Source organism: Oncorhynchus kisutch, linkage group LG20 (genome assembly GCF_002021735.2).
Source record: "Oncorhynchus kisutch isolate 150728-3 linkage group LG20, Okis_V2, whole genome shotgun sequence".
NCBI classification, from domain to species: domain Eukaryota; kingdom Metazoa; phylum Chordata; class Actinopteri; order Salmoniformes; family Salmonidae; genus Oncorhynchus; species Oncorhynchus kisutch.
The window spans coordinates 27,029,881-27,056,565 of NC_034193.2; the positions used below are offsets into that span (position 1 = coordinate 27,029,881).

A 26,685-nucleotide genomic window follows, 5' to 3' on the forward strand; every position below is an offset into this window, starting at 1 on the left:
CTCAGGACCCGTCCGCTCGCTAGACCCATAATTCCCCGCGCCAAGACAAGATGGAAGAAAGCAGGGGCCCCAAGACAACAATGTTTTGGCTATAAAACCTAAAAAGAACGAGAAAGGGAAGAAAATACGAACGTTTAATGCAAATAGCGGTCATGTGTAGGTAAATATACATTTCCATTTAATTTGGAGTATTTGTTGAAATTTGTCGAGTTACGTGGAAATGTCAAACGCAAATCGTTTCAACCAGCGAGAGATTCACTCAAAGCCGAGCATCATTGTTTCTCTGTTGCATGGATCATAGTAATGCGGGGTTTCAGTTGGAGCGGCTAGCTCGTTAGCTTTAGCAAGCTGGTATGCACTAATTTGGCTCATAGCATCCGTAGTTACTATTTGCTGAATGCGGTGCAATTTAACTTTAGATCCCAAACCGAACATAATGTATTACTAAATGCAGTGGTAATTGCTAGCTATAATTAACTACAGTTATAACTAACTAGTTAAGTAGTAGTCTGATAAATATTACTTGAACGCCAGAGATGACCAGAATGTATTTCTCGAGCCTGGTCCCAACCAAGGACAGCAAACCAATCGTTTTTCATAAATGGGTTAATAAAAACGTGAGCTAATGTCAGTATTTGAGTTTTTATTAAGGTCGACCTGTAAAGCCATTGAATCCCAGGGTAATGTAATGTTTTGTCAGTTTGAGCTTAACGTTACTTGGATTTAGCTAGCACAACTAGCGAACGTTAACCACTATTATTGAGCCGTCGCCATCTAGGTTCTATTTTCATAATGTATGAGTCGATTTGTTGTCCTGTGTCATTGTGTTTTAATAGTATTGCATTTATGTGACACGTGTGTTTTGTATCAGCAAAGCTGGCGAGGACATCTAGGTAGGTAGCTAACGTAATTCGTTTCATTGTAGCCAGCTAGCTAGCTATGCATCACAAAAGCCCATCCGCTTTCCGTATAATTCGATGTCGCGTAGCCAAATGGTAGGCTAGACTAAACAATACAATTGCGCCTGAGCCGTTCAGGATCCAGCTGGAATAGTCAGCCAAAGAGTAGTTTTAACGTTATACTACATTGTTACTAAATTCAAGGTGAAATGTGGTTTGTTTTAGACTAATGGGCCGTGTAATTTGATGTGTTTATCACAGGTAGTGACTGAAGCCTGTGGTTCTTCTTATAAATTGTCATGGGCAGCAAATTCAAGGTGTTCACATCCCGGGTAATACATTTTAATCGATTGTCAACCAGACGGTGTAATTTGAAATGGAGAACATAAAAGTGCACATTTTTACATTGCAGCAACGATTTTTGTTTGGCTGCATGTGATATACAAAATGTCGCACGTAACACGTGATTTGGATAATGTTTCAGAAGTAGCTAGCCTACATTTGATTGGTGATGGCCGGCTACACTGTTCTTCACGGACCTAATGTTATGGTGATGTCTAATTGGCATTGGGCGAGCACAAGGTCATTTGAGAGGGTTAGAATCTTGGGCAACATTTTATTATGATGCATTTAGGACCACAATAAGGAAGAGATAATCAACAAGGGGCTGCTAGCGCATCGAAGGAAAACAACTTTCATTATTTTCTATAGAACACATAGTGCCCTGAGCTGATTATTAAGCAATAATGCACGAGGGGGTGTGTTATATTAACCATATACCACAAACCTCCTAGGTGCCTTATTGCTATTATAAACTGGTTACCAACGTAATTCGAGCAGTAAGAATTAATGTTTTGTTAAACCTGATATACCACGGTTTTCAGCCAATCAGCATTCAGGGCTCGAACCACCCAGTTTATAATCCCTTTTATACCAATGGTATAATTCTTAATTTGCCTGTAGAAATGTGTTCAACATCCACTCAAGTAGTTAGCAAGTTTACAAGATAGCTATAGTAGTTGCCTGGGTAACCAAACAGACTCGCTAGTTTAGCTAACCAAACCATCAGCTTGCTATTATGAAAATCCAATTCAGCAATGCCAGTAATGTTTTTAATTCGACTGTTGCTATCAAAAGCAGGTCAAACATAGAACAAGTAAGCATGAACTATAGCCTTTGAATTAAACTGTGAAGATATACCTTAATGCATGCTCTATAAAAGCCCTTCCAGCCAATCAGAAATAGGCTTTAGGAGGCTTAGGTGGTGTGTTTGGTGTGTCATAGTGTTTGGAAATAGCCACAGGGAGGGTTTTCAATAACATCAATACTGTGAAGTTTAATTTGTTTAAATAATATTTGTCGCTACTTTAAGTAAATACCTGCAGGCAACTTGTGCAATGCGTTAGATGAAGCAGATTGCGTTCTTATTTCACCTGTCTCGTTATTTTACATTTTGAATTACTTAGTTACTTACTTAGTTCCCAAGCACAGTTGAGCCACATGTTTGTTTGTAATTATGAGCTGGGTGGTTCGAGCCCTGAATGCTGCTCTTATTACGTTGGTAACCAGTTTATAATAGCAATAATGCACCTCAGGGTTTTGTGGTATATGGCCAATATACCACGGCTAAGGGCTGTATCTAGGCACTACGTGTTGGGTCTAATGTTGATTGGTTAAAACCGCATTTCAGCCGATGTCTATTTCACAACTTACTACCGGCTAAATCTATAATGTTAAAATGCCTATTTACTGTGTTCCATCTGACTGTGCAATCCACTCTCATCAGCTCAGCCAGACATTTTATAAACTTCATCTCCACTATAAAAAGCATCTAGACATTATCTCGCATTTCTTTTAGACTAACATTTAGTTTTCAACTGCTAAGATTTTTATAAACCTTGCTGTCTGTGTCTGACATTTGTAACATTGTAACATTGTCAGACAGTCGAAACCATGAATCAGCTGGCGTAATTTTTATGGATATATATACAAAGAAATGTAAATTGGAAAATATATTTTTTTTATAGAAAAAAAATGAGGTGCAGCTAGTTTGCAGTCATTCCAGCTTCAGGTTGAGGTGATTGTGTTAGCTGTGTTGTAGGCTAGCTCCTCTGAACACCGGTTTTCTGATGAGAGAACACATTTTCTATGCCAGGTATAATCGCGCCTCATTAGACTGTATCTTGCGGAAGGATGAACTAGTATGATTAAATTCCTCAACATAACATTTTTGTGAAAATATCTCAATCATTATTTGAATATGTTAACCCGTTGAATAAAAGTGATAATGCCATTGATGCCGACGTTTGGAAGATAAATCGGCACAGTTTGCCAGCCCTCGGCTTCGTCTCGGGCCTAACACCCGTGCCGATATATCCTCCAAACCCCGGCTTCTCGGCATTATCACTTAAATAGCACAACAGGAGAAAGTGGGAGCAGATGAGTCCAGCTGTGTATTAACAGGGGGTCAAGATTTATATTGAAAGTAGTGTTTTATTGCTTCACTGGGGTAATCAGGGACGTGCAACTATCGTTTTCCATCACAGAAAATACATTAGTGCAACATTCGACATAAAATGGCTTCCATTTTCATCCGATGACAACACTATTTGGCTGGCAGCCACACAAGTAAATGAGCTTACAATAAATAAATAAAACTATGCATGGTCATCATATTTCTAATGTTTGAAAAACACTGAATTATGCGTAAACACGACCCCTGTTTTTTTGCTATATAAAAGTGGCTGAATTAATAAGGTGACGGAGAATCATATTGTGTTAGCTTTCTGCCGTGTTTGAGATGGTAAGCCCTTTTGGATGAGTTATTTGTACAGCTGCCATTGCTATCTTGATTTCCTTGTATTTTTCTCTTCTCTGTTCTCAGCCCGTCTGCTCCTCCCCCCTCATCTTAGAGCAGGCAGGCCAGTTACCCTAGCGACTCCAGACTCCACACATCTTGTAGACATGCTGCTGGAGCGCCAGTGCTGCAATTCGTCAAAACTTTGTTAATTTGCACAATGTCTCATTCACATTCGCTTGTAATGTCCAAACTCAACAAAAATGACATTCGGTAGCTCCTACCTAGATATGTAGAACTTTATGAGCTTGATTAGCCGTCTTTGCATTTTGTTTGCGCCTTGTTAGCATATTTAGCTAGCAGCCCCCATGCAGCTTCGCTATATATAGACGCCAAATGGGCTTTTTCGTGTTTTTTGGCGCCCACTTGTGTACTAAACTGCTTATACCAGAAATCACAGTGAGAGAAGGACGATATGACAATCTAGATGCTGCCCAACCCCAATCAGACTGCAACATAGGGACCGGAGAAATTCTAGTTCATCACTCACCACTTTAGGCTATCAAATGCTCCAAACAAAAACACATCTTTGCTGAAACATCAATACTAGCTAGCTAAGTTTTTCCTTGATGGATCTGCATTTACAATGTAGTGTGGTTGTTGGTTTAGCTTTCTGTAACTTTGTATTTAGTATGGTCTGCATGTGTAGGTGCATATTGCGTCAGGATTGCAAGGTGTCCCGATATCTTTTACAAGTGTCCGTTACCTGGTTTTAATGTCCATTTCAGAATGCCCTTCTAACCAATCAGAAATTAGTATTCTACAATGCTGTGGTATAAACATTTGTAACATTTGCGTAGACCATTGATAAACAAGTAGTCGTTGAGAGTCGCCAAATGACTCAATTCCTCGACTCCTTACCCATCGTAGTTGACATCGGCTACTTCCGAGTACAAACTTTTTTGCGTCTTTCACAGCAAATAAGGAGCTGGGGGGGGGCATAGATAAGCAAGTCGACAACCATGCAGACAGTCCTAACCATGCGTCGGTATTCAAATGCTGTATCTTGCGATGCTGTATCTGTCAATTTCTTGACTTGAAATGTCTCAAGTTCACTAAAGTAGGGGTTGTCATGAGTAGGCTAAGGTATTCTAGACGCAACAGACCGAAGACTGAACACACACTTGCATCTTTCATAGCTAAGATAAAGAGCAGGCAAGGGGGAGACAGTCAGTCCTAACCGTGCGCGTAGGCTATATCTTTAATTTGTATCTCGCAATGTCTTATCTTGCAATGCCATGTAAATTCACCAAGAGTATATTAAAGTATAGATTATGCTATTAATGAGTATGGCTAAGCTATTCTACAATGCTCAAGTGGAATTGAAGTTCATCATCGCCAAATGCATCATTTTAATTAGGCCAAAATGGGCAAAAAGTGCTGTGCCTACATATCATCTTTAATGAATTCCTGGCTGTTGATGTCCTAGGCAATAGATCGCAACGCAGAGCATCCCAGATTCCCTGCTGTGCAAAATGTATTGAAAAGCGCAATTTCACTTTCTCATCCATAAATGCGGCTCATGTGCAAATACTGTTCAGCAGCTCAAATCAGCAGGGTGGGAAGCATTTTTATTAGGGGGGGCATATACCATGAATTGCTAAAATAATGGTTATCACAGTTCCTTAATTTAAATATTATGGGGACATGTATACGTTTGGCAGTCAAGCATGAGTTATCAGTGTTATTATTGTTCTTAAACAATAAGATTGTTAAAGCTGCGGAAATGGATATGCGAGATGCTCTTTGAATAAGGAAGTAGTCTATGGCACAGTACAGTTAGTGAGGCTTTACTTCTCTGGTTTGAGTTATCAGTGCTATTATTGTTCTTTCGACCAATCGATTGGTCTTTTTTTTTTTTTGCTGTGTACAGTGCCTTTGTAAAGCATTCAGACCCCTTTACTTTTTACGCATTTTGTTACGTTACAGCCGTATGCTAAAATGGATCAAATACAACATTTTATTACAACCCACCTTATTTACATAAGTATTCAGACCCTTTGCTATGAGACTCGAAATTTGGCTCAGGTGTTTCCATTGATCATCCTTGATGTTTCTACAACTTGATTGGAGTCCACCTGTGGTAAATTCAATTGATTGGACATGATTTGGAAAGGTGCCTAACACCTAAGGTCCCACAGTTGACCGTGCTCGTCAGAGCAAAAACCAAGCCATAAGGTTGAAGGAATTGTCTGTGGAGCTCCGAGACCGGATTGTGTCTAGGCACAGATCTGGGGAAGGGTACCAAATTCTGCAGCATTGACTGTCCCCAAGAACACAAGAGGCCTCCATCATTCTTAAATGGAAGACGTTTGGAACCAACATGACTCTTCCTGGAGCTGGCTACCCAACCAAACTGAACAATCAGGGGAGAAGGGCCTTGGTCAGGGAGGTGACTCTGACAACACTCCAGAGTTCCTCTGTGGAGATGGGAGAACCTTCCAGAAGGACAGCCATCTCTGCAACACTCCACCAATCAGGCCTTTATGGTAGTAGACAGAGGAAAGGGAAAGGCGGATACCTAGTCAGTTGTACAACTGAATGCTTTCAACTGAAATATGTCTTTCGCATTTAACCCAACCCCTCTGAATCGGAGAGGTTTGGGGGGCTGCCTTAATCGACATCCACGTCTTCGGCACCCAGGGAATAGTGGCTTAACTGCTTTGCTCGGGCAGAATGACAGATTTTTACCTAGTCAGTTCAGGGATTCGATCCAGCAACCTTTCGGTTACTGACCAAACGCTCAAATGGAAGCCACTCCTCCCTCGGTAAAAGGCACATGAAATCCCGCTTGGAGTTCGCCAAAGGCACCTAAAGGACTCTCAGACCATGAGAAACAAGATTCTCTGGTCTGATGAAACCAAGATAAAACTCTTTGATATTAATGCTAAGCGTCACGTCTGGAGGAAACCAGGCAGCACTCATCAACTGGCCAATAGCATCCCTACGTTGAAGCATGGTCGTGACAGCATCATGCTGTGGGGATGTTTTTCAGCAACGGACTGGGAGACTATTCACGTTAAAGGGACAGATGAACAGAGCAAAGTACAGTGAGATCCTTGATTTAAAACCTGCTCCAGAGCACTCAGGACCTCAGACTGGGGCGGAGATTCACCTTCCAACGGGACAACGACCTTAAGCACACAGCCAAGACAACGCAGGAGTGGCTTCAGGACAAGTCTCTGAATGTCCTTGAGCTAGAGCCCGGATTTGAATCCAATCCAACATCTCTGGAGAGACCTGAAAATAGCTGTAGAAATTTCTAGTCCTGTTTTTGCCTTGTCATTATAGGGTATTGTGTGTAGATTGATGTAGGGGAAAACAATTTAATCAATTTTAGAATAAGGCTGTAACAAAATGTAGAGGAAGTCAAGGGGTCTAAATACTTCCCGAATGCAATGCTCAAAGAAATAAAGGGAACCCTAAAATAACACATCCTAGATCTGAATGAATGAAATAATCTTATTGAATACTTTTTTCATTACATAGTTGAATGTGCTGACAACAAAATCACGCAAAAATGCTCAATGGAAATCCAATTTATCAACCCACGGAGGTCTGGATTTGGAGTCACACTCAAAATTAAAGTGGAAAACCACACTACAGGCTGATCCAACTTTGATGTAATGTCCTTAAAACAAGTCAAAATGAGGCTCAGTAGTGTGTGCCTGTATGACCTCCCTACAACGCCTGGGCATGCTCCTGATGAGGAGGCGCATGGTCTCCTGAGCGATCTCCTCCCAGACCTGGACTAAAGCATCCGCCAACTCCTGGACAGTCTGTGGTGCAAAATGGCGTTGGTGGATGGAGCAAGACATGATGTCCCAGATGTGCTCAATTGGATTCAGGTCTGGGGAAAGGGCGGGCCAGTCCATAGCATCAATGCCTTCCTCTTGCAGGAACTGCTGACACACTCCAGCCACATGAGGTCTAGCATGGTCTTGCATTAGGAGGAACCCAGGGCCAACCGCACCAGCATATGGTCTCACAAGGGGTCTGAGGATCTCATCTCGGTACCTAATGGCAGTCAGGCTACCTCTGGCGAGCACATGGAGGGCTGTGCGGCCCCCCAAAGAAATACCACCCCACACCATCAATGACCCACTGCCAAACCGGTCATGCTGGAGGATGTTGCAGGCAGCAGAACGTTCTCCACGGCATCTCCGGACTCTGTCACGTGCTCAGTGTGAACCTGCTTTCATCTGTGAAGAGCACAGGGCACCAGTGGCGAATTTGCCAATCTTGGTGTTATCTGGCAAATGCCAAACGTCCTGCACGGTGTTGGGCTGTAAGCACAACCCCCACCTGTGGATGTCAGGCCCTCATACCACCCTCATGGTGTCTTTTTCTGACCGTTTGAGCAGACACATGCACATTTGTGGCCTGCTGGAGGTCATTTTGCAGGGCTCTGGCAGTGCTCCTCCTTGCACAAAGGCGGAGGTAGCGGTCCTGCTGTTGGGTTGTTGCCCTCCTACGGCCTCCTCCACGTCTCCTGATGTACTGGCTTGTCTCCTGGTAGCGCCTCCATGCTCTGGACACTACGCTGACAGACATAGCAAACCTTCTTGCCACAGCTGTGCCATCCAGGATGTGCCATCCTGGATGAGCTGCACTACCTGAGCCACTTGTGTGTGTTGTAGACTCCGTCTCATGCTACCACTAGAGTGAAAGCACCGCCAGCATTCAAAAGTGACCAAAATATCAGCCAGTAAGCATAGGAACTGAGAAGTGGTCTGTGGTCCCCACCTGCAGAACCACTCCTTTATTGGGGGTGTCTTGCTAATTGCCTATAATTTCCACCTGTTGTCTATTCCATTTGAACAACAGCATGTGAAATGTATTGTCAATCGGTGTTGCTTCCTAAGTAGACAGTTTGATTTCACAGAAGTGTGATTGACTTGGAGTTAAATAGTGTTGTTTAAGTGCTCCCTTTATTTTTTTGAGCACTGTATAAGAAGCATACAAATGACATGACTTATTATGATGATCATAATAATTGTAATAACAATTAGTTAAAGAAAAGAAGGGTGTAGGAGAAAGAGCTGCGTGCATATAATCGACCTGTTGACTCGAATGGCGTCAGCCCAAGTCGAAAACCCCCCACAATAGCACGGTTTATGTCTCTTGAGACACCAGTGCCAGTATACACTTCCTCAAAATAGTCCAAATTAATCTAAGATAACTCAAGAAATCTGTCATTACTTTTGATGTTTTTTGCACAATTTTACATCTATGGTGCAGTTTTTCTGAAGTGGACACATTTGCATGAAAATGAGTATCGTTGAATGACAAACACTTAATTGAAGAATGCCTACTGTTGACCAATGAACCAACAAAGGGCTGTAGACTTCAGCTCCCGAACTTGGGCTTGCCTCGAAAAATGTTTGTGCACAAAATCCTTGCCAAAGACCAAAATGTTGTCATAATAAATGCACAAAATGTTTTGGATGGGAGCATGCAGACAACTTAAAGAATCCTCCGAAACCATTCATTCCTATAACTTAGTGTTACACTAATATGTGAGAACAATATTTTTTTGTGAAATGTTTCATTTTGTTAAGGTTGGAAGCAACATGAAAATTTGTTGTGGAAATCTGTTGCAGCTCAAGTTGACTACAAAACCCACAATGCTCTCTATTGGCTGGCTAGCTAGCTAGCAAATGTTGCGGCTCACAGTAATACCAAAGTCAATATCACCATGTGACGTGGCTAGTTAGCTGTAAAATCACCTGAACAAACTGCACTATTAATTTAGGAGTCTACTATCTCACCATGTTCAACCTGGAGATCGATGTGTCTCAGAGTGGAGTCTGACATTCGCAACAACAACATGCAATGCACCCTGGACTGAAAAGGCAGACAAATAGGATAAATGTTTTATCGCCTCTGTTAAATGACACATTTCTCAAGATAGGAATTTAACAAAAACGAAAAAGAGAACCTACTGCATTATGACATCGGACAGTATTGAAATCTGAGATGTATGATGTATGCAGTCTAAAAGTCAACTTACTAACTTCCAGTGTAGTGAGAGCGGCGTTATCGGAATGCTACATCATACCAACCGATCTTCTGCCGGCTTGAACGATAATAGCTCAGATACACGTGAAATGACCCAGGGAATCGATAGTTTCACTCAGATTCACAAAAACAATATAACGTTCAAACTGGGTGAATCTTTTTCGTAAGTCTCCATATCAATCTACATTCCTATTTGAAATGAAGGTCTGGCTGCAGGGGATGTCCACTGTTCGTTCGGTAGTCTAGTGCCTGAAAATTGGTGTGCAGCACCAAGCGCTGATTTATTGACGTTTCTAAACATTAAAACAGACCGTTAGGATTGTATTTCGCATGGTCCCACCGGTAAGCAGTGCTTATAGCTGAGAACCCATGGGATAAGGCAGAATGCCTTTTTAATGCATTGGGTTTTCGAGAGCAAAATCTTAAGCACCATTTATTAGGAAGATATTCCATTCAGACTGCCACAGCTGCTGGCCTTGGTCCATTGTTGGGTGTATGCTGCCTGCAGTCAAGGGGTTAAGCTTTTCTTTAGCTTAAGTCATTTCTTTAATCTTTGTTGACCCGGTGAGAGAGACTTAGCATGGTTAGTAATGGCCATGATTTTGCTGCGGTGCTGTGAACCTTATGTGACATTGATATAACGCATGTCGCTCCGCTAGTGCTTTGCATGATAGCACTGGACTAGGCAAATTAGTCCCTGCTTTAACAGCATAGTTATTTTGCCCTCTTTAATCATGGCCATTTGATTTAGCCATTGCCGCCTGGCATTTGGAAATGTGAGCTATCCTACATCGAACATTAGACCATTACATTGCTTCAAGTGAACAAGAGGCAGGATGTTTAAAAGGTCTTCAAAGGAGCCACAGAAGTTTTCCTTGATAACCATAACCCAGCCACTATATCATAGCCTCACTCCATAGAAATAGAATTGCTCATATGCATCCTGTTCCAGATAGGCAAAGCCCAATAAATCCAATCAAGTAATTAATGGATGACTGGGGAAATGGAGGACACGCTGACTCCACCTGGGACCAGTCTAGCCCTGAGGTCAGGGTTACAAGATTACTTTATAAGATTGCAGGCTTGCAGCCTATATCTTCCTCGGAATAACTGTCCTGTTTTTTTTCTTCTCGCGCTTAAAAGCCACAGGAGAAAACAACTTTTCTATTATATTCTCTCAACTCAAGATATAGAAAAATCTGTCAACGTGCCCTCAAGCAAGGCAGTTAAAGGGAAATTTCACCAGCACCACCCCAACATCAACATGTGCCAATAGTACATTTCAAATTTTTGTAGTCAAAAAGATAGAAGAGAAGGGTTTCCAATGACGTCGACCAATTAGTAGGCAATGCCTACTCATTGGTTAAAGTCAATGATGTCATTGGAAACATCCCTGCTGGAGATGATGAATATGAAGTTGAACAATTGTGAAATGTCCCTTTAACCATAATTAATCCTTTAACCTTTCTAGGACAAACCCCCTCGACAACATTCCGCTGAAAAGGCAGCACGCAAAATTCAAAAATATATTTTTTAGACATGTGTAACTTTCACACATTAACAAGTCCAATACAGCAAATGAAAGATAAACATCTTGTTTATTAATCTACCCATCGTGTCCGATTTAAAAAATAAATAAAAAATAAATAAAAAATTAAAATGCTTTACAGCGAAAACACAACATATGATTGTTAGATCACCGCCAAGTCCAAAAAACACAGCCATTTTCCCAGCCAAAGATAGGAGTCACAAAAAACAGAGAGAGATTAAATTAATCACTGACCTTTGATGATCTTCATCAGATGACACTCATAGGACATCATGTTACACAATACATGTATGTTTTGTTCGATAATGTGCATATTTATATCCAAAAATCCTTTTACATTGGCGTCATGTTCAGAAATGCCTCAAATATTGCAGAGAGCCACATCAAATAACAGAAATACTCATCATAAACTTTGATGAAAGATACATGTTTTACATAGAATTAAAGATACACTTGTTCTTAATGCAACCGCTGTGTCAGATTTCAAAAAAAAATTGCGGAAAAAGCAAACCATGCAATAATCGGAGACTGCGCTCAGATAGAAGCAACATTTCTCCGCCATGTTGGAGTCAACAGAAATACGAAATTACATTATAAATATTCCCTTACCTTTGATCTTCATCAGAATGCACTCCCGGGAATCCTAGTTCCATAATAAATTGTTGTTTTGTTCGATAATGTCCATTATTTTATGTCCAAGTAGCTACTTTTGTTAGGACGTTTAGTACACATATCCAAACGCTCGTGCAGGTCCAGGCGAACGTCGGACGAAAACTTCAAAAAGTTATATTACAGGTCGAATAAACTTGTCAAACTAAGTGTAGAATCAATCTTTAGGATGTTGTTATCATAAATATTCAATAACGTTCCAACCGGAGAATTCCTTTGTGTCTATAGAAGTAATGGAATCGCAAGTTGATATCATGTGGAATGCGCCTGACCAGGACCTGGCTCTGTGCCAGACCACTGACTCATTCGCCTCTCATCCGGCCCCACATCAGAGTAGAAGCTTCATTCAAGGTCCTATAGACTGTTGACATCTAGTGGAAGCTGTAGGAAGTGCAAACAGATCCATATCCCACTGGGATTTCAATAGGCGATGAGTTGAACCTCTGATATCGACCAACCTCCGATATCCCACTTCCTGGTTGGATTTCTCTCAGGTATTCGCCTGCCATATGAGTTCTGTTATACTCACAGACATCATTCAAACAGTTTTAGAAACTTCAGAGTGTTTTCTATCCAATAGTAATAATAATATGCATATATTCGCATCTGGGACAGAGTAGGAGGCAATTCACTCTGGGCACGCTATTCATCCAAAGTGAAAATGCTGCCCCCTATCCCTAAAAAGTTAAGTTGCTCTGTATAAGAGTGTCTACTAAATAACAATTGTAAACTGTAAAACTGATAATGTGGTTCTATACTTAGCCTCTTCTCCTCCCTTCTCTTCCAGGACATCCCCACCTGGCCCCATTTAGTGTTTCCCCTTTCTACACGTGCTGACCAACCATGAGTATTATCCAAGACAAGCTAGGCAACGAGTTTCTGCGAGGCAATGGGGGCATGGACCCAAACTTTGCCCCCGGCATGCTCATGTTCAGCCACCTGCCGCCCGTCACCAGCTTCACCCGCCTGGCCTCGCAGTCGGTCATGGGGGGCGACCTGCCACAGGAGATGATCCTGAAGAAGGAGCGCGACTCGCCACCCAACGCCCACGGCTTCCTCCACGGCATGGGCATTAAGCAAGAGCGGATGAGCGAGCTGGACTACCGCATGCCCCTTTATAGCGGAGCTGGCGGGGGAGGAGGAGGGCTGGGTGGCAGCTGTGGCGGAGGGGGTGTGGGGAAGGGCAATGAGATGCTGGAGATGCAGTTTGGTGGAGGCCACCACCACAACCATCAGAACATGCTTCTGCACGACCTCAGCCTTGGCAATGTCCGAATGGGAGAGCCGGTGAGGGACCCATGTTTATTTGTAAAGTTGTAGTTTTAGTGGCTAAAAGGGGGCCTCACTCAATAGATATTTTCTGTAGAGTTATCATGTGTGCTTTGATATTTTTGTCTTTGGTACTGTACTCTCTCTGTGAAGATCAAAATGAGTTATCAGTATAGCACCTATCGCTCCTTTGAGAATATTCACACTGTGTGTAAGCACGTATCTGTCTACATGGCCAACCTCCTCTGCTTTGTCCACAGATGTCTGGAAGACCAGAGAAAGGGCCGAAAGAGACGTCGGGAAGAAGACGGAAGAGCAACAGTGATGGGGAGGGGAAAGCCAGAAGAAAACGTGGAGAACCCAAGGTAGAGCACATCTCTAGCATTTTCATTAATAAGCATTTTTAGAATCAAAGCTACCAAAAAGTCGCACAGCAGATCAGTTTTTCTGTGGTCAGGTCGTGTTAACAGCAGCTTGTCCCCTCAAACAACATGTTTACACTTTGACGCAAAGTTGCATTCGGGTTATACTGACCTTTCATTCTGTCCCGCACCCCGCACAGGCCATGATGTTGGATGGCGAGGGGACCGGCCTTTCTCCCAACTCCAAACCGCACATCTGCGAGCACTGCAACGCTGCCTTCCGCAGCTCCTACCACCTCCGCAGACACGTGCTCATCCACACAGGTGAGAGGCTTTCAGTGCTTTCTGCATGGGAATTATTTTGGGGTGGCTGGAGTGTGCACTTTGTTTTAGGTCATTCTATTGATCCTAAAGTGAAAACCTCACCCACCCAAAACACAGGGTGAGCTAAAACGAATATACCCAATATCACTGACGTGAGTAGCATGGATGACATTTGTTTGATGCTACAAATGTCCTGTAAATGTTGAGGTAATCTAAATGACCAACATTTCTTGCAGGTTTGACTCATTGTCGCCGCGGTGAGGAATTCTGTTTTATTCTGTTTCTTTCAAGCGAATGTTCAGCCAAATTACAAATGTCTGTGTGTGTGTATATACATTTCTTTACCTTGAAAGTAGTCTTATGGACAAGGAGAGAATGCGATCCACATTGGTTTCGGTAAACAAGACACTGTTCCCGCAAAGTGTTTTATTGCTGATTCTGTCCAGAGATTGCTTTCAAGTTAAGGGAGCAAATATAAATGTGTTATTTGGCTGAACTATCCCCTTTAGGTTTTCACTCTGTAACTTACCCTAGCGTGTTTGCTTCATCTGCAGTGTTTATCCAAAAAGTTTAATTTAATGAACTGAGACTTGAATAAAGCCAACTTCTGCTTTCCCCCACTGATAGTCAATTAATGTGGAGAGTGGGTGATTGTATTTTTGATCGCACAGGTGAGAGGCCTTTCCGGTGCAGTCAGTGTAACATGAGCTTTATCCAGAAGTACCTGCTGCAGCGGCACGAAAAGATCCACAGTGGTGAGTCTTGACCTATGACAGCCAGCGCTGTGGTCAATTCCATTTCAATTTAGTCAATACAGGAAGTAAATGGAAATTCAAAGAGACATTTTGAATTTGAAATTCAGTTTACTTCCTGACTGGAAATTAACCCAACCCTCATGCCTGAATGTCATTTTTTTTGTATGCATGTACAGTACCAGCCAAAAGTTTGGACACCTACTCATTCAAGGGGTTTTCTTTATTTTTATATATCCTACGTTGTAGAATAATAGTGAAGACATCACAACTATGACATATCACAAATGGAATCATGTATTAACCAAAAAAGTGTTAAACAAATCTAAATATATTTTATATTCTTCAAAGTAGCCACGCTTTGCCTTGATGACAGCTTTGCACACTCTTGGCATTCTCTCAGCTTCACAAGGAATGTTTTTCCAACTGTCTTGAAGGTGTTCCCACATGCTGAGCACTTGTTGGCTGCTTTTCCTTCACTCTGCAGTCCATCTCATCCCAAACCATCTCAATTGGGTTGCGATCGGGTGATTGTGGAGGCCAGCTCATCTGATGCAGGACTTCATCACTATCCTTGGTCAAATAGCCCTTACACAGCCTGGAGGTGTGTTTTGGGTCATTATCCTGTTGATAAACAAATGATAGTCCCACTAGGCCCAAACCAGATTGGATGGGGTATCACTGCAGTATGCTGTGGTAGCCATGCTGGTTAAGTGTCCCTTTAATTCTAAATAAATCACTGACCGTGTCACTGGTAAAGCACCCCACACCATCACACCTGCTTCATGGTGGGAACCACACATGTGAAAATCATCCGTTCACCTACTCTGCGTCTCACAAAGACAGTGGTTGGACCCAAAAATCTCCAATTGAACTAATCAGACCAAAGAACAGATTTCCACCGGTCTAATGACCATTGCTCGTGTTTCTTGGCCCAAGCAAGTCTTTTCTTCTTATTGGTGTTCTTTAATAGTGGTTTCTTTGCAGAAATTTGACCATGAAGGCCTGATTCATGCAGTCTCCTCTGAACAGTTGATGTTGAGATGTCTGTTACTTGAACTCTGTGAAGCATTTATTTGGGCTGCAATCTGAGGCTGGTAACTCTAATGAACTTATCATCTGCAGCAGAGGTAACTCTGGGTCTTTCTTTCCTGTGGCGGTCCTCGCGAGAGCCAGTTTCATCATAGCGCATGATGGTTTTTGCAACTGCACCTGAAGAAACTTTCAAAGTTCCTGATATTTTCCGGATTATCTGATCTTCTTATCTTAAACTAATGGACTGTTTCTCTTTGCTTGTTTGAGCTGTTCTTGCCATACTATGGTCTTTTACCAAATAAGGCAATCTTCTGTATACCAACCCTACCATGTCACAACACAACTGATTGGCTCAAACACGTTAAGAAGGAAAGAAATTCCACAAATGAACTTTTAACAAGGCACACCTGTTAATTGAAATGCATTCAAGGTGACAACCTCATGAAGCTGGTTGAGCGAATGCCAACCTAACTTGGCTACTTTGAAGAATCTCAAAATATATTTTGTTTTGTTTAACACCTTTTTGGTTACTCCATAACATATATGAAATTATTTCATAGTTTTGATGTCTTCACTATTATTCTACAATGTAGAAAATGGTACAAATTTAAGAAAATCCCTTGAATGAGTAGGTGCATCCAAACCTGACTGGTAGTGTGTGTGTATCTACATACACACACGCAGTGCATTTGGAAAGTATTCAGACCCCTTAACTTTTTCCTTATTTTGTTATGTTACAGCCTTATTCTAAAATTGAGTAAATAGTTTTTTTTCCACTCATCAATCTACACACAATTATCCCATAATGACAAATAATATTTAGCAAATGTATTAAAAATAAACATCTGAAATCACATTTCCGTTAGTATTAAGACCCTTTACGCCTTACTTTGGCAGTGATTTACATCTAGTCTTCTTGGGTATGACGCTACAGGCTTGGCACACTTGTATTTGGAGAGTTTCTCCTGTTCTTGTCTGCTGATCCTCTCAAGCTCTGTAAGCTTGGTTGGGGAATGTCGCAGCACAGCTATTTTCACATCTCTCCAGAAATTTTGGATTAGTTTCAAGTCCAAACTCTGGCTGTGCCTCTCAAGGACATTGAGACGTGCGTTGTCTTGGCTGTGTGCTTACGTTCATTGTCCCTTTGGAAGCTGAACCTTCGCCCCATTCTGAGGTCCTGGAGCAGGTTATCATCAAAGATCTCTCTGTACTTTGCTCCTTTCATCTTTCCCTTAATCCTGACTAGTCTCCCAGTCCCTGCCCTTGTAAAAAAAATCCCCACCGCATGATGCTGCCACCATCATGCTTCACCTTAGGGATGGTGCCTGGTTTCTTCCAGGTGTGACACTTGGCATTCAGGCCAAAGAGTTCAATCTTGGATTCATCAGTCCAGAGAATCTTGTTTCTCATGGTCTGAGTCCTTTGGGTGCCCTTTGGCAAACTTCAAGCGGGCTGTGCCTTTTACTGAGGAGTGGCTTCTGAGATGTTGGTTTCAAACTTCCATTTAAGAATGATGGAGGCCACTCTGTTCTTGGAGACCTTCAATGCTGCAGAAATGTTTTGGTACCCTTCCCCAGATCTGTGCCTCGACACAATCCTGTCTCAGAGCTCTACGGACAATTCCTTCGACCTCACGGCTTGGTTTTTGCTCTGACATGCACTGTCAACTGTGGGACCTTTTCTATAGACAGGTGTGCTTTTCCAAATCATGTCCAATTGAATTTACCACATGTGGACTCCAAGGACACCACATCACTATAGTACCCTACAAGCTCATCATTAAGCTTAAGTCCCTGGGTCTGTACCCTGCCTTGTGCAATTGGGTTCTGGACTTTCTGACGGGCCGCCCCCAGGTGGTGAAGGTAGGAAACATTGAGTCGAGACAGCCTACAGGGAGGAGGTGAGGGTGCTCGGAGTGTGGTGTCAGGAAAACAACCTCTCACTCAACCTCAACAAAACAAAGGAGATGATTGTGAACTTCAGGAAACCGCAGAGGGAGCATTCTCTATCCACATCGACGGGACAGTAGTGAAGGTGGAAAGCTTCAAGTTCCTCGGCGTACACATCACGGACAAACTGAAATGGTCTGCCCACGCAGACATTGTGGTGAAGGAGGCGAAACAGCGCCTCTTCAACCTCAGGAGGCTGAAGAAATTTTACTTGGCACCTAAAACCTCACACACTTTTACAGATGCACAACTGAGAGCATCCTATCGGGCTTTATCACCGCCTGGTAGGCAACTGCACCACCATCAACTGCAGGGCTCTCCAGAGGGTTTTGCAATCTGCACAATGCATCACCGAGGGCAAACTACCTGCCCTCCAGGACACCTACAGCACCTAATATCACAGGAAGGCCAAAAGGATCATCATGGACAACAACCACCCGAGCCACTGCCTGTTCACCCTTCTACCATCCAGAAGGCGAGGTCAGTACAGGTGCATCAAAGCTGGGACCGGGAGACTGAAAAACAGCTTCTATCTCAAGGCCATCAGACTGTTAAACAGCCATCACTAACACAGAGGCTGCTGCCTAAATAGACTCAATCATTGGCCACTTTAATAAATGGATCACTAGTCATTTTAAATAATGCCACTTTAATAATGTTTAATAATCTTACATTACTCATCTATTATGTTTGTACTCTATTTTATACTATCACATCTTGCCAATGCCGCTCGGCCATCGCTCATCCATATATTTATATGTACATATTCTTATTCCATCCCTTTACAGTTGTGAGTGTGTATGTATGTATGTATGTATGTGTGTATGTATATATATATATATATAAGGTAGTTGTGGAATTGTTAGTACTGTACTATCTAACAAGTAATCTATCTAACAAGCATTTCGCTACACTCACATTATTAACATCTGCTAATCAAGTTGTAGGAACATCTCAAGGATGATCAAAGGAAACAGGATGCACCTGAGCTCAATTTTGATTCTCATAGCAAAGAATCTGAATACTTGTAAATTTGTAAACTTGTAAACTTGTAAATAAGGTATTTCGTTTTTTAAAATGTTTATATATATATATATTATTATAATTTTTTTCTTCAAATATACCCTGTTTTTGCTTTGTCAGTATGGGGTATTGTGTTTAGATTGAGGAAAAATGCATTTCATCCATTTTAGAATAAGGCTGTAACGTTACAAAATGTGGGAAGTCAAGGGGTCCGAATAGTTTCTGTGTGTGTGCACGCACAAAAGTTTGGACAACTACTCATTCAAGTGTTTTCTTTTCTTTTTGCTATTTTCTACCTTGTAGAATACTGGTGAAGACTTCAAAAATTATGAAATGATACACATGGAATCATGTAGTAACCAAAAGTGTTAAACAAATCAAAATATATTTGATATTCTTCAAAGTAGCCACCCTTTGCCTTGATGACAGCTTTGCACACTCTTGGCATTCTTTCAACCAGCTTCATGAGTTAGTCACCTTCAATGCATTTCAATTAATAAGTGTGCCTTGTTAATTTGTGGAATTTCTTTCTTTCCTTAATGCTTTTGAGCCAGTCAGTTGTGTTGTGACAAGGTAGGGGTGGTATACAGAAGATAGCCCTATTTGGTAAAATACAAAGTTCATATTATGGCAAGAACAGCTCAAATAAGCAAAGAGAAACAACAATTTGGTTCTGTGTCAATGTTGTCCCATTCTTTCCTTAGGAGAGAAGCCCTTCAGCTGTGACCAGTGTAACATGTGCTTCATCCAGAAGTACCACATGGAGCGACACAAGAGGACCCACAGCGGAGAGAAGCCATACAGATGTGACACCTGCCAACAGGTCAGTCTGTCAGTCAGTCACAAGGGTAACTCGGTTTTACCCTCAAAGCAGAACAGATTGAAATTTAGTATTTCAATTACTTTCAAACACATTTCGAGGTAAGTCTTTTTTTAAATGTAGTTGAATGTATTTGGAAATACTTGGAAAGTGTTGTTGTGTATTTATTTAAGTATTTTCAAGTACAAATATGTAGCCTTTAACACTCACAACAAATTTGGTTACTGATAAGCTCCTAAAATGGAACGCAGTACCTGTACAGTAAGATGTACATGAAGTCAGAGTTCAGGGTCTCCGCCTTTTCAGCTCTGTATGGGATTCAACTGACAGCCTTTCTAAACCTGAGCACTACTCGCAACAAGAATATGCCCCCAACCCTCCCGCTGATTGGGCTCCTTTTACAAATGTTTTGTCTGAGTGAGGGCAATGCTGTATATCAATGTGTTCTGAGACGTTGAGAATTATAAAAAAAATACCGCTTTGACGTCATGAAAGCAAACAACACATCCTTGAGTCCAAATGTGCATTTCACATTTCCATATGATAAAACATGTAATTTGTATATCAACGTTTATGATCGCGTTGTTTGATGTACAGTTACGAGGATGACATGGCGTCATACCCTGGGTTCTTCTGAACAGAATGAGCCTGTGTTGGTCATATTGTAAAGAGAATGATCATGAGAACAAGCACCCAAATGCACTCATGACTCTATTCTTATGCCCAACAGAAATATGATGTGTCTCTGAAGTTCTTTGTGAAAGTCTAGCACTGTAAGATCAGATTTTATAACTTCGCTAGTAGCGATGGGCATTTGACATTTTTATGTTCGAGTAGTCAAGTCCTCAAGTACTTAAAACATTTTTTTTTACTAAAGGGCCCACACTGGGGGGGGGGGGGGGGGGGGTCTAAATTATCTATATGCCAACAGTGCGCAACAATGCCTCATTTATTACCATTACAGATAACGAATCCTAATTGCTAAATTGCCTCGGACTCTGAGTGTACAAAGCATTAGGAACACCTGCTCTTTGACCAGGTGAAAGCTATGATCCCCTATTGATGTAATTAATTCAATTCACTTCAATCAGTGTACATGAAGGGAGGAGGAGACGTTAAATAAGGATTTTTAATCAGTGAGACAATTGAGACATGGATTGTGTATGTATGTGTGCCATTCAGAGGGTGAATAGGCAAGACACAATAATTTTTTTGCCTGTGAACGGGTATGGTAGTAGGTGCCAATCACACCGGTTTGAGAGTTTTAAGAATCCGAACACTCCCGGGTTTTTCACGCTCAACAGTTTCCTGTGTGTATCAAAGAATGGTCCACCACCCAAAGAACATCCAGCCAACTTGACACAACTGTGGGAAACATTGGAGTCAACATGGGCCAAAATCCCCGTGGAACGCTTTCGACACCATGTAGTCATGCCCCAATGAATTGAGGTTAAAGGGGGGTGCAACTCTATATGAAGGTGTTCCTAATGTTTTGTACAGCCAAGAAAAGAAAAGTGCCATTTAAGATTCCCTTATTGAAACCGTAATATCAACTGGTTATATTATGCAACACGATCTTCAAAAAGGTAGTACCCTCAGTGGCGCTTGCTTGTAGAAGCCTATGGCTGTGCAATGGCATAGTCTTGTTTTGTTAATTTAGTAGACAATACCCTCTTACTTCCCGAGCCCATATTGCATTCAAGAAGCATCTGTTTTATAGTATAAAAAACATGATGTAATATAACAGAATAAAATAGAACGGAATAGTGCAGGGGGGACGCACGCGCATCTCGTGTCTAGAACAGTTATTCCATTTCGAAAATTCCAAAAGAACAGACCAAATCGAACAATGGTATATTGAAAAAGACATTTGTTTGTAACCCTGAAAGACTTGGTCTTTCAACCCGTTTTAAATTAACTCTGTCTTTTTCAATATACCATTGTTCGATTTGGTCTGTTCTTTTGGAATTTTCGAAATGGAATAACAATTCCACTTTGAACTGGGGGGGATGAAACCAATTCTAACCAATTCTAAATGGCACTAGCAGTTCGCAAAGTAGGATCCCAGCAGCCATAAACCCTGGCTTTTTGTACGATTTCTCTTAAAATCTGATTTTAAATCTAACTTTAACCACATTGTTAAATGTATGCCTATTCCTAACCTTAAATGAAGAGCAAAAATGTAATTTTTGTTTCTGTATTATTTAAACATGCCATTTTGACTTTGTGGCTGTGGTAACTAGTGACAATTTCAATTATTCCAAAAAATGCAGCTCATTGTTGGAACACATTTCCTTACTTCAGTCAACCAGTCCATTTGTGTGTGGCTACATGGAGACACTAGTTAGACCTCTCACTCAAACCCTTGTCATTTTTTTGTTTGATGCACCTAACCCCAAGTCTCATGAATATTCTTACTATGTTACTGAATGTAACCAGTGTTATTTCAGATTTCTTTCATTGACAAATGCTGCAAAAAGTACAGTAAATGTAAAATGCACATAAAATCAAGTGTAATGTTTGGATTCAGTCTTGAAGTCCAGTAAGGTGAACTGTTGTGGATTTCCAAAGTGTTCTCTTTCATTTGCTTCCATGATTATACATATGCTTCTCATATTTCTTCTGTTAACGTTTCTATTCGCATATTTCTTCCAGTAAAAACATTGTGCCCCTATCCATAGGCCAATTCCCGTAAGTGGAAAGGTTTAAGTACTAAATGCACTTGAACCAAGGTCTGCTTGGTCCTAGGTGTATTTGATATAATGTATTTGGAAGTAAGTATTTGAAAATAGTTTTGTCCATTTATAGGAAAGTATTTGAAAATACTACATAATATGTCAAATAGAAGTAGCTGATTTGGCCACATTATTTGAAAATACTTAAAAATACACATGTTCTATGTATTTTAGTAACATACTTGAATAAGCATTTATTTGAACCCAGGTCCGATTGACAATAGTTATTGATATCAAGAACTGACATCAATGTTTGCAGTTTGCAGTTTATCTCAATCTAGCATGTGTTTGCTCAAAATATGATGGGTGTTCCACACTGTTGGACGCTTGCTATGTGCTAGATGCAGTAGATGGTATAGAGTACAGTATATACATATGAGATAAGTAATGTATGGTATATAAACATAAAGTGGCATAGTTTAAAGTGGCCAATGATGCATGTATTACATAAAGCACTTTGGGTGCATCTAACAGTGGGCTGATGCATCTTGCTGTCGTTGAGCCATTTGCTCAATCCAGTGACTAGAAAGTTTTCAAATACTCTGCATCTCTCCCCCCCTCTGTTCCCCTGTAGTTTTTCTCGAGGACAGACCGGTTACTGAAGCACAAGCGGACCTGCGGAGAAGCCATAAAGAAGGGCCCGGACCCCAGCATGTTGGAGCTTGCCCACGGGGACATGGGCCAGGGCAACTACTCACTCACTCAGGGAAACGCTACCGCCACCTCTGCATGCAAGAGGGGCAAGTCCAAAAACGCAGGCGAGGGCGGTGATCGTAAGCGTAAGAAGGCTGCTGCCACCACCGCGTCGTCCGGTGGCCTGCAGGACTACGGAATGGAGTGTTCCGACCCCAGCCTGCAGGGCCGCACACCCAAGCTGGTGTTCAAGAAGGCTAAGAAGGGCCTCGTCCCCATGGAGGACGGGGGGCAAAAGCTGTTGTCTCAGAAGCAGGGCTCCATGGAGCTGGCGGGGGGCTCAGGGCTAGATGCTATGGTCCTCCTCCAGGGCTGCTCCAGCGGAGGGGCAAAACGAGGCCCATCAGCCACAAGCAACAACTACGATGACGCCATGCAGTTTGTGAAGAAGCGGCGCTACCTCCAACACGTGGCCAGCAACGACTATGCAGCGTCCTCCCTCCACATGAGCCAGACCCATGCCGGCAGCGTGATCCAAGGCTCGCTGGGACACCATAACGAGCCCACCCTCACAATGCTGGACACTTCGCCCCTGGACCTCAAGCACCACGACAAGTCAGTCATCCCGGACGAAGTGCTCCAGAGCCTGCTGGACCACTACAGCCACAAGTCGGATGGCACGCACCACCACCACCACGACGTGACCTTTGACCTCTCGGACCACAGCGTCCCGCACCACGTGACCCTGCAGCCAGCGGCCCCTGTCACCCCAGAGCTGGACGACGACTCGCCCAGCGGCGGCGACAAGCAGGTGGTCATGAGTGAGTACTCCAAGTTCCTTCTGCAGGCCCTGGAGCGCACCAGCCACAGCGGGCCCTTCTCCACGCTGGGACCCAGCGGGCCCTTCCCTTTGCTCTCCAGCCCTACGGGGCCCCTCTTCTCCGATAAGCATGTCTACACTACGTCTCCGCTGGAGTGCGGCTACCCGCCCGCCGACTCCTCGCCACTGCCCATACCCTCCATCTCTTCTTCTTCCTCCTCCTTGTCTTCCTCTAAGTCCCACTACAGCATGGTGGTGGGCTCCCCCTCCCAGCCGGCCTTCCACCTCAGTGGCCTGGAGGCGGCTGGCCACCAGCAGCTCATCCCCTCTCAGGAGCTCACAGAGCAGCTGGAGAAGCAGCACCACTCCCCTGCGTTCCAGCTCACGCCCCAGGAGCTGACGGCCACCGGTGGAGCCCCCAAGGAGCAGGGGGCCAAGGGCAACGGGAGAAACGGCAGCTACTCCGACCTGGACACGCCCAAGGAAATGGACCTGCGGGCCACCTACCAGATCGAGAACTTCGCCCAGGCCTTTGGTTCCCAATTTAAGTCGGGCCGCCGCACCCCGCTGGGCTACGGCACTGGCGCCGAGGTCGACCACCGAATACGAACTCCCGTGTCAGAATTCTCAGGGTATACCAGTTTGTTAGCTGACGTCAGCGAGCCAGTAAGTACAGGATCGAAAACCCCAACAAGCCAAAGTTTCAGGTAAGGGTTAAAACGAGGTGAACCTAGTTGCGGGTCTTGTGTTTTTCTTTGTGTCCCTATACCCTTCTACATTTTGTTCTTGTAGCGAGGTCAATTTATTTTTTAAACACTGCCATTAAATGTTGATAACGAGAACTCTACCAGGGGAAGGTCTTCAAGGCCTCAAATGCAATTTTTTATATTCATTTTTTTTTTAAATCTGTATTTTGTCTTTATTTTGTTAGCGTAGTTGGTATGATATGAACGTAAACGTAGATTTTAATGTAATTTAAACTGAAAAATTAGGGGTTAGCTAAGCTTGATGATTTTTCTTTGAACTCTTGTTTTACCAATCATCATACAGTTGTAAAGTAATGATGAATGATGTTAATAATTTCAATAATATTACGTTTGTGGCAGGGAAAGGCCCAGAATTCAAATGGCAAAAAAAGTTCTATATTGTCTGTTACTAGAATCGTATTACTCAGGTATTAAGGCAAAATTGTGTAATAATAATAAAAACTTTGTATTATGAGATGCAATTAGCACACTTTTTTAAGTGTGCTTTGAGACTACAAAGCTTTGTTACTGTTATTTATCCCTCGAGGAGCGGGGGAACAAAAAGACAAAACAATTTCAGCGGATCTTCCTGTTCAGTTTTCTTCGCCATTGAACAACCCTTTCCTCTACGTGTAGCTGTGTAGAGATTACGGTACTTCTGTGTCAATGTGAAAATGACCGTTCCCATTTCCTCCCCGTAAAGGGCCACATGTAAAACACACGCCGACGTGGATATTTATACACTCAAGAACTCGTAGTGCACACAGTCCAGGCTCAACGGAAAGAGGTTTCAATCCGCAGACCTTTTTTGTTTATAAACCGTGTCAAGTGATGTTTGTCTAGGCCATGCACCTTTTGGATGGCCCCTTCAGTGGCCCGTGACAAGGAAATGTGCTGGCCCCGTTGGCGACGTTTCAACAACTGTTGTCGCTCATTTTTACTGGGTTCCACTCCACTCCTGGCTGTTAACTTCTTCTTTTTTGTCAGTGGAAATCAAACAAGCACTTTGAAAAACAAAATTGTCATTGAAAACTGAAAACATCCCAACTCAATTAAGGATGTGCAAAACCAAGTGATTATTTTTTATTTTATTAGAGGAGAGAACTGTGAACGGGGGTGGGTGGGATAGGGTGGTTTGTTGTTCTGTAGGGAGGGTTAGAATGGGGTTGAATAGATGTATTTTTGTTTGTATTTTTTTGACGGTTTGGTCAAGGGGAAGGGTTGTACAAATGATTTGCCATTACTGTATGTAACCCAATGTTCTGAGAAGATCTCTGTATTGATACCGAACAAAAATATAAACAACATGCAACAATTTCAAAGATTTGACTGAGTTACAGTTCATATAAGGAAATAAGTCAATTGAAATGTATTCATTAGGCCCTAATCTATAGATTTCACATGACTGGCCAGGGGTACAGTTATGGGTGGGCATAGGCCCACCTACTGGGGAGCCAGGCCCAGCCAATCAGAATGAGTTTTTTCCCCCACAGAAGGGCCTTATTATTTTTGGTTCCCGAGTGGCGCAGTGCATTGCATCTCAGTGCAAGAGGTGTCACTGCAGTACCTGGTGATTGGGAGTCTCATAGGGCGGCGCACAATTGGCCCAGCGTCATCCAGGGTAGGCCGTCATTTTAAATAAGAATTTGTTCTTAACTGACTTGCCTAGTTAAAGGTTAAATAAATAATATTACATTACATACCAAAATACTGCTCAGCGCAAATTAAAGAATTAAGCTTTTTGTGTGTATGGAACATTTCTGGGGTTTATTATTTCAGGTCATGAAACGTGGGACCAACACATGTTGCGTTTTATATTTTTGTTCGGTGTAAGTTTCGAGAGGGGGCAGATAATATGCTGCAACACTTCCCACTGATGTACTAAGACTCTACTGGATGCAAAAATCTAACTATTTTCCCTTTATTTATTTGTAACCTAGCAAGAGTTTTTATTTTTGCAGGGCGTTTTTGAAGTGCAAGTGCTCACTGTACATCAATCTGTCTGTACCTTATGAAATCAGGCCTGATACATAAAAATTACCTCACTCATACAGGCTCAATGTTATGGTATATATATATATATATATATATATATATATCCCCCAAAAAGGCAGTCCTTCAAACTTTGCAAGAATAAACAATGGCCTTCTTTGTCTTCCGCAGCTCAAGCCATTCTCTCCTGGCAGTCAGGGTTGATATTTAGTTAATTTCCTGTGTGCCCC

At 42.4% G+C, this 26,685-nt stretch overlaps 1 protein-coding gene across 3 annotated transcripts; it reads left to right on the plus strand.

Annotated features, from left to right (window-relative positions):
- On the plus strand, positions 1-26,353 carry znf281b (zinc finger protein 281b). 3 transcript variants are annotated; one of them, XM_020454498.2, is made up of 7 exons: positions 1-156; positions 12,783-13,282; positions 13,525-13,629; positions 13,827-13,950; positions 14,613-14,705; positions 19,414-19,532; positions 22,839-26,353. In XM_020454498.2, exons 2-7 carry the CDS (start codon positions 12,839-12,841, stop codon positions 24,426-24,428), a joined length of 2,475 nt encoding a protein of 824 aa, XP_020310087.1. In that variant the 5' UTR covers positions 1-156; positions 12,783-12,838; the 3' UTR covers positions 24,429-26,353. The 3 variants fall into 3 exon arrangements, with proteins under 3 accessions (XP_020310087.1, XP_020310086.1, XP_020310088.1); XM_020454497.2 differs by having other exon boundaries at positions 2-160; XM_020454499.2 differs by having other exon boundaries at positions 2-160; positions 14,622-14,705.
- Positions 26,354-26,685: the final 332 nt, after the last annotated feature.